Genomic DNA, 8,835 nt, shown 5'->3' on the forward strand with positions numbered 1-8,835 from the left:
CCCCCCCGCCCCCGCCCCTGTGCACGAATTTCGTGCACCGGGCCTCTAGTTATTACATAACAGTGACAGAGACATTCTTTTGCTGGAAAGACTTACCAAATTTACCAAGTTATATTTCACCACCCACCTGATTACTGAATCTATTAAAATAATATTCAGTTGGCCCTATTAATAAAATTTACATTCAGCAGAGGCCTATACTTACCTCTTATGTTTTTAAGATCCCAAAAACCCAGAAAGCAGCCTTCTAAGGTCTGAGGAAGAGATATGACCCTTGGAAAACTTTTAAAATAACTGATTTTCTAAGATTCCAGACTTGGAAAAAAAGTTAATTTAATTTTATTAACTTTATTTATTTATTTATTTATTTATTTATTTATTTATTTGGAGATGCTGGGGATCAAAAAAGTTAATTTTAAATGAGAAAGAAAAGCATCAATAAAGGAAGCCTAACTAGTTTGAGTGGAAGCAAAGTTTTTCAAAGCATGTATGTAGGCCTTTTTAAAGAAATAATAAACTATTAATTAAAACTCCAAAAAAAGCCACAAAATAATTTACCCCAGCTTCTGGGTGAAAGATGTCCCTCAAATGTCCCATAACCCATAGATCTCAAAGCTAAAATCAGATAGGGGCTAGAGTTTCATTCTCCAAGGACTTAGTGACCTAGGTCATTAATTAGCCATGAAGCTGTGCCAGACCTCATGTTATTCTCCTACCAGATAAAGTCAACAAATTCCTCTTCAACTTTTCTAGGGTACTCTAAATACTTTTTTAAAAAATATGCCTTTATTGACTTTTAGAGACGAAGTGAGAGGCACAAAGAAATAGAAACATCGATGAGAGAGAAACATCATCAACTGGCTGCCTTCTGCACGGCCACATACTGGGGATCAAGCCTGCAACCTGGGCATGTGCCCTGACCAGGAATTAAACCAGCGACCTGTTAGTTCAGCGGTTCTCAACCTGTGGGTCGCGACCCCTTTGGGGGTCGAACGACCCTTTCACAGGGGTCGCCTAAGACCATTGGAAAACACATATATAATTACATATTGTTTTTGTGATTAATCACTATGTTTTAATTATGTTCAATTTGTAACAATGAAAATACATCCTGCATATCAGATATTTACATTATGATTCATAACAGTAGCAAAATTACAGTTATGAGGTAGCAACGAAAATAATTTTATGGTTGGGGGTCACCACAACATGAGGAACTGTATTAAAGGGTTGCGGTATTAGGAAGGTTGAGAACCACTGTGTTAGTTCATGGGTCAATGCTCAACCACTGAGCAACACTGACCAGGCTCCAAATACTTTCAATCTGACAAAGACTAACCATCCTCCACCCCAAAAATATCAGCTCATGAAACAGACTTCTTTGAACTGAGAAAAATGTAACAGCTTCAAAGGAAAGTAAATGTAATTTGTACTCCTCTATGAAATTCTCTATGATTTCTTTGAAAGAATTCTGGTTTTCTAGTAAAGAAAGAAACTCTAAGTGCAATATCTGTTCTTACCATAACAGCTATGTCACCACCTGACACAGGATAACTGTAGTGATTTTATCCATTAAAAATGTAAATAATAAAAACAACTTCCAGGTTATTGCTAGTCTCATAAAAATGGATGATGTACTGCAAGATCACAGCTCAAACCCCCCAAAGCACAAAGGGAACACAGCTTTCCCCCCCATACCTTTCTCCTCAACATTCCATCCATAGTTCCGAGAGTCTCGCACGGCTTGTCCTAACAAAGCTGCTTGGTGCATCAGCTTCTTCGGTATGCATCCCACATTCACACATGTTCCTCCGAGACCTGCAACAACATTGAGAAATCAGTTCACAACCTGCTTTACAATCCTTCAAAGAAAAAGATCCACAATTATTACTAGTCTATGAACCACAGTTTATTTGCTTAATGTAGCCAATACTGTTTAGACAAGTTTATCCCTAAGTCTTGTGATATTTCTAAGTTCAGATAGCCTTATACCAAACACAGACATCAGAAAACACAAAAATGAGCAAATGTCCACATACTGCAAAGATTCAAAATTAATTGCCTGCTGATAAAGACGCCAGAAATTGAAATTTTACTTTGTGCACAACCCATACTTGCCATTGAATCTATGAGCAGAACTACTTGATAAAGGGGTTGTGAAACTGAGCATAACTGAACTGTAGTGGGCCTGGAACTACATATAAAATATGGTGTATATGAGCATTTTATAAACTGTATTTTTATTACTATTTTATTATTAAGGAATCCACCTCTCTATGACTATCATGAAGCCCAGGCTGGGTTAACAGTGACATATTCTGGAAGTAACTATACCCCACTCTCGACTTTCTAGTTCTACCCACTATCTTCTCTTTCTACCTCCAATGAAAACCCAGACTCCTGAGGCCTCAATACTTGCCCTCCTATTCCTAAAAGATGCCCAAACCAACTATGTGAGAGGCTTTTTCAAAGGAGAAGACGACTTAGTCCTCCCAGAAGACAAATCCTCTACTTTACTTTATGAGGCAGATAGCAACTCCAAACCACAGTCAGGTTGGGACCTGCGCAGGCCTCAATATATGAGCATGTTTTAAAGAAGAGATGGTGTGGTCTTTAGCTTTTGCTGATTCTCACAAAAGAATTCAGAAAAAAAAAAAAAAAAAAGATTAGCATGTTTGAGCTTAAAACATGGTGATAGCTGTCTCCATGAGAGTAAAATGTAGGCAGGTGGGGAGATGAACAAAATGGTATAATTTAGCTTTAAATCATCATAAAAGTTGTGGATAAAGTTTTGTATGATCTTAACTTCCAGGAACCTAAATTTTCAACATTTAACTGGGTCCCATTTTAACATAGCATAAGTAAAAGAGGTACATGTTTTGGGGTTTGTTTTGTTTAATTGATTTGAGAGGAAGGGAGAGAGAGAAACATCAATGTGAAAGAAAAATATGGATTGTTTGCCTCCCACACACCCTGACCAGGGACTGAACCCACAATCTGAGTATGTGCCCTGACCAGGAATTGAACACTCCACCTTATGGTGTACAGGATGGATGATGCTCCAACAAACTGAGCCACACCAGCCAGAGCTGGTTGTTTGTTTAATTTTTAATTTTATAATTGGATTTTAGGAGCCATTTAAACCAATACTAAGGAAAAACCTGCTCCTGCAAATATTCACTTCTAAAATATTTTAAAAACTTACCCCATTTAGTTCCAAGAGGAGTTGGAGTGACAAAATCCAGGACCATCACCTTCTTGTTATATTTGGCTGCCTCCTAGAAAATAAAATTATTAAAATGAGTTAGAAAAGTGATTTTATCCATTAAAAATGTAAATAATAAAAACAACTTCCAGGTTACTGCTAGTCTCATAAAAATGGATGATGTACTGCAAGATCACAGCTCAAACCCCCCAAAGCACAAAGGGAACACAGCTTTCCCCCCTATATCTTAACATGTCCATTTCCAGACAGACTGGAAATGGGATGTTAAAAAATCCCATTTTATTAGGCTACAATGCCTAAAGCAACACCAGTTATTAATACCTGGGAATGTCATATACCAAAATTAGTGCTAGTTCAAGAAAAAAATTAAGCAATATTTAGATAATCCTTTAAGTGGCTTTAAGAACACACAAATTAGTTATAAAATTGTCCATCAGCTGGAAATCTTAGCATCCTCTTACATAATTCCACTCAAACAGTAACAAATTAAGAGATAACCTGAAAAACATATGACCATTTCAAAGCAAGTGCTAAGTAGCCAGTAAAACAGACTTACTGATAATCTATAACCCTTGATCCAGCCTATATCTTCTAATCTTTTTTAAAGTACTTTTAAGTTTTGTTTCTAGGCAGAATATTGGAGAAGTTTTTCCTTTAAAATTGTCAGATTTACTAATGTGAGGAGCCAATGAAAAAGTTGATATCTATAAGATTTCCCAATCTATTTTAGGGGAGTGATGACAGTCAAAAGTTCATTTTGAAGAGCATCCTTTACCTTTCTCAGAGAATAAGCTTTGTGTATTGGCAACTAGACCTCCAAGGGTTATTTGAAAATACTGAGTCTATGTGTCCTCCAAAACCACCATCACACCAGTAAAATACATATACACAGTACTAGGCCTTAGTCATTTATAGCAAAGCACTGCTTAATACCAGGTATTGGCCTATTCCGATACTGGGCAGCTTCCTTTGAATCTACCTTTACTGATTCACCACAAGCTACAAGGAGTATAAGCACCTCATCTTTTAAAAGAACCTCTTCAGCAAGAATGACAGTCCCAAGGCCCCCTTCACACATGGCAAATGAATCTCAACTCAGGGCTAGGAGCCTCACTCCGACCTCTCTTATTTGAAATCCTCTACCGGCCACCCCCAGGCCAGTGTTAGTGGTTTTTCTCTTAGCTCACAGTATATACACAAGAGGCAAATCATTTTTACTGAGTTTAAGAAATCTAACCACTCTCCATCTTTCTATTGTGGAGGAGGAGTTGTGAATAGGAACATCAAAGTGAAAAATAATAAATATTTATTAAGAATAAGAAATATATTTAATTTCAAACCATTTCCACACAACACCCTTATTATCTTTGAAAAATCAACCAAACTTAAAATGAATAAAAATGCATCCCAACAATACTAAGTCCAGTACTTTTATGTAAAGAACATATTGTTCAGCCCTGTCAGCGTGGCTCAGTAGTTGAGCATCGACCTATGAACCAGGAGGTCACAATTCAATTCCAGGTCAGCGCACATGCCAGTGTTGCGGGCTTGATCATCAGTGGGGGCGGTGTGTGTGTGTGTGTCTGTGTGTGTGCAGGAGACAGCCGATCAATGATTCTCTGTCATCATTGCTGTCTCTATCTCTCTCTCTCTCCCCCTCTCCCTTCCTCACTCTGAAATCAATACAAGTATATTTTTAAAAAAATAAAGAACATTTAGTTCAAGCTGGAAAAATGACTTATAAAGTGGTCCCCTTAACATGTCCTACCCAAGTTAATGTGCAAAATGTCACAAAAGTGGCTCAAATTCCACAGAGAATCTGGAGAACTGTTGTAACCCACATAACACATAAAAAGACTTGCCTTAGCAGCTGCCAGTCCTCCTGAGCCTCCTCCAATGATGATGAGATCATAGTCGTAGGTCCCGGGAAGATCCTCAGAGCCATTCATTTTTAGTAGCTTTTGAAGTCTGCCCTCTTGATAAGCCTAAAGAACAAAAACAATGAAAGGGAAAATAATTTAACTTATAAGCAGCAATGTCTGAAGAGTTTTGTGAAAAACCTTTCTTTAAAGAAAATCAAAAGGAGTTTTTCAAAGAAAAAATGTTGTTTCATTTATATTACAGCACACAAATGAAACATTCAATCTTCTCACATCACAGATAGCTACTCTAAGTGTCACATAAGTAAGGTGCTGATGGCCCAACAAAATCAATTTAGGCCTAAATTAAATTTGATCCGTCCTTTTATCCTAGAACTTTTTTTTTTTTAATACTGAAGAAGCAACTCGGGATTGTTCTTTTTTAAAAAATATATTTTTATTGATTTCAGGGAGGGAAAGAAAGAGACAGAAACATCAACGATGAGAATCATTAATTGGCTGCCTCCTGCACGCCCCCCCACTGGGGACTGAACCCACAACTTGAGCATGTGCCCTTGACCAGAATCGAACCTGGGACCCTTCAGTCCACAGGCTGGTGCTCTATCCACTAAGCCCGTGGTCGGCAAACTGCAGCTCTCGAGCCACATGCGGCTCTTTGGCCCCTTGAGTGTGGCTCTTCCTAAGCCTTAGGAGTACCCTAATTAAGTTAATAACAATGTACCTACCTATATAGTTTAAGTTTAAAAAATTTGGCTCTCAAAAGAAATTTCAATCGTTGTACTGTTGATATTTGGCTCTGTTGACTAATGAGTTTGCCGACCACTGCACTAAGCCAAACCAGCTAGGGCATATCCCAGAATTTTTAAACTAGGTTTTAAATTGGGTTTTTAAACATTTGTACTGTATGTTTTTAATAGAATCATCAATACAATTTGTCAATCATCTTTATTTTCAAGTCAAAGGTACAATAATGTGTGGGCTAGGGTCTCAGATGAAGACAGTGGCCTGGTGACTAGCCATTGAAACAGATTAGCCAAATACTTAAGACTTTTCTATATTGTTTAGGTAAGGCATAAAATCTAGAAATTCAGAAATAAATCATCAATTGACATAAATGGAAAAGTCCCTAATTCTGCAGGGCATTTTGAATAAAAAAGGAGGGGTGGGGGGTAAAGAAATAAAAATACACAACTCTATAAAGCTCATTTATTTAATCTACCTATACATGAAGCCTCCTGTATTGTATTCGGTATTTAGATTCCATATACTTGGCACATAACAGTCTTTATAATATAACTGTTGGACTTTTAATTTTTTTATATATATATTTTATTGATTTTTTACAGAGAGGAAGGGAGAGGGATAGAGAGTTAGAAACATCCATGAGAGAGAAACATCCATCAGCTGCCTCCTGCACACCCCCTACTGGGGACGCGCCCGCAACCAACGTACATGCCATTGACCAGAATCGAACCTGGGACTCTTTAGTCCACAGGCCGACGCTCTAGCCACTGAGCCAAACTGGTCAGGGCTGGACTTTTAATTTAAAAAAGTTCATTCCCCTGGTTTTTATACACATTATTTACCATTTCACATTAGCTTTAAATACAGTTTTGGTGATATATTTAATATTACCATTCATTAAAATAAAAATCTGCGCTAATATGTGATAATAACTGGAAAAGTTAATAAGCATAATAAAAAATGTTTTTTAAAAATCAAGTTTTAACCTTAATACAAAAAAAGCCCCCAAACTTACCAGCCTAGACTTTACATTTTTCTCCTGCCTACCTCAGATGTTGAGGGTGAAAGGCTGAGCTTGGGGTCAGTAGAACAGGATGCTTGGGATGTGGAAGGGGGTGCAATAGAGGAAGGTGGTGGTGATGGCGGAGGAAGAGGAGGAGGAGGGGGAGGCGCAGCACTGTGGCTGCCCCTTGGCAGCATAGCAGGTACACATGATGGCCCAGGGATGCAAGGCAGAACACCTGGAAACCAGCAACAGTGGGGACAAGTCTGCATCACCCTGACGGTCTGTACAAAAGGTCTAACATGAGAGGCTGGTAAACACAGCCAGTATTCATCAACTGGCATTATGGCAGAGGCTCCTCCTTCAACACAAGGCACTGTGGGGGGAAAAACAATTTGGTAACAATAGCCATTCAGATCAAAGGACCAATATAATCTTCAGATAACAAGCATTACTCTCTAGTTCAGTGGTTCTCAACCTTCCTAATGCCACGACCCTTTAATACAGTTCCTCTTGTTGTGGTGACCCCCAATTTCATTGTTACAAATTGAACATAATTAAAGCATAGTGATTAATCACAAAAACAATATGTAATTATATATGTGTTTTCCGATGGTCTTAGGCGACCCCTGTGAAAGGGTCGTTCGACCCCCAAAAGGGTCGCGACCCACAGGTTGAGACCGCTGCTCTAGTTGGTATCACAGAGCATAAAGCTAGAAAAAAAATTTTTTTTAAAAGAACATAAAGCTGACTTGCTGGCCTGAAAGAATTAATAAATGCACTTAGATGTTCTTCTGGAAAATAACCATTTTGAATCTCAGCCCCATTTTATCTGCATCTACCTGACACAAATGATGCCAGAACACAATCACTGGCTGCCTAAAAGAAAACCACCCATTCTTGCAACCACCTCCCCCAACACAGCTACTAGAGCAAGAGAAAAAAAAAAAAAAAGCAGCATTGTCATGCCACATACTCCCTCCAACAATGTTTATAATCTGTTCTGTGCTGAAATTCTGTATCAGACCTGGGTTGTTATGGTCCAAGGTTAAAGTCAAATTATATCAACCAGTGCACAGACTTTACAAAGCAAGCTCTGAGAGAGCCTGAACATTTTTAACTGTGTAAAATCAGAAAGACAGGCAACTGAAGCATTCAGCTGACTCCAGAACTAAACATGATGTCTTCAAATTTTAATCTAAATTAAAAGTGACACTACTGTAATTCAGCTCCAGGTAAGTGGTTTCCCATCTGAAATATAAATAAGAGACAGTAGAAGACAGCTCCGCCAGGCAATGTAAGAAAGGAGCATACAGATGGGGTAAGCAGACTAGAGAAAAATGTTACTTCCTTTCACCTTCAATTACAACTACTAGAAATAGTGGCTGCTAATTATAGTAGCTGATACAGAAGAGTTCTCAAAGTTTTTTAGTCTCAGAATCCCTTTAGAATTTAAAATTTTTAGAACTCCAAAGAGCTTTGATTAATGGGGTTTATTTATAATATTTATCATATTAAAATTAAAACTAAGAAAAGATTTTAAATATTGTAAGTCATTAAATATCTTAATATTTAATTAAACATAATTTATTTAAAACATTTTTAATTGGCAAGAAGAGTGGCATTGTTTTATATCTTGGTAATTCTCTTTAATGTCTGTCTTAATAAAAGGCAGCCCATATCTTTTCTGCGTTCACTCTATTGTAACATCACTTGTCATGCATGTAGCCTCTGGAAAACTCTATGGTAGACTTGCAAGAAAATTAGAGTGAAAGGGACAAACAGCATCTTAGTATTACTAAGATATTTTTGACCTCAAGGACTTCCTGAAAGAGCCTCAGGGGCCCCTATAGGAATCCAGACCTCACTGAGAACCATGCTATCCTATATAATAAAAGCCTAATATGCAAATTGTCCCCTTGAGAGTTCAACTGGGAGTTTGAAGGCTCACTATGACGTGCGCTGACCACCAGGGGGCGGCA

General features: G+C 37.9%; 1 protein-coding gene and 1 long non-coding RNA gene across 3 annotated transcripts in view; one reads left to right on the forward strand and one right to left on the reverse strand.

Moving 5' to 3' along the window:
- Nucleotides 1–8,835, reverse strand: part of TXNRD1 (thioredoxin reductase 1) — a 66,819-nt gene that overhangs the window by 40,768 nt on the left and 17,216 nt on the right. For both annotated transcript variants that reach the window (XM_005861671.2, XM_005861673.2), the window contains exons 2-4: nt 5,089–5,211; nt 3,206–3,278; nt 1,699–1,818 (exon numbers count right to left, since the gene is read on the reverse strand). In XM_005861671.2, the coding sequence (XP_005861733.1) occupies nt 1,699–1,818; nt 3,206–3,278; nt 5,089–5,175 (280 nt within the window). In that variant the 5' untranslated portion in view covers nt 5,176–5,211. The remainder of the gene's footprint in view (nt 1–1,698; nt 1,819–3,205; nt 3,279–5,088; nt 5,212–8,835) is intronic.
- The window catches only part of LOC106725313, a 4,524-nt gene continuing 690 nt past the window's right edge, over nt 5,002–8,835 (forward strand). The window contains exons 1-2 of the long non-coding RNA XR_001361178.1: nt 5,002–5,013; nt 5,260–5,263. This is a non-coding gene — a long non-coding RNA (uncharacterized LOC106725313). The remainder of the gene's footprint in view (nt 5,014–5,259; nt 5,264–8,835) is intronic.

The sequence above is a fragment of the Myotis brandtii genome, unplaced genomic scaffold, assembly GCF_000412655.1.
Source record: "Myotis brandtii unplaced genomic scaffold, ASM41265v1 scaffold155, whole genome shotgun sequence".
Classification (NCBI taxonomy): Eukaryota; Metazoa; Chordata; class Mammalia; order Chiroptera; family Vespertilionidae; genus Myotis; species Myotis brandtii.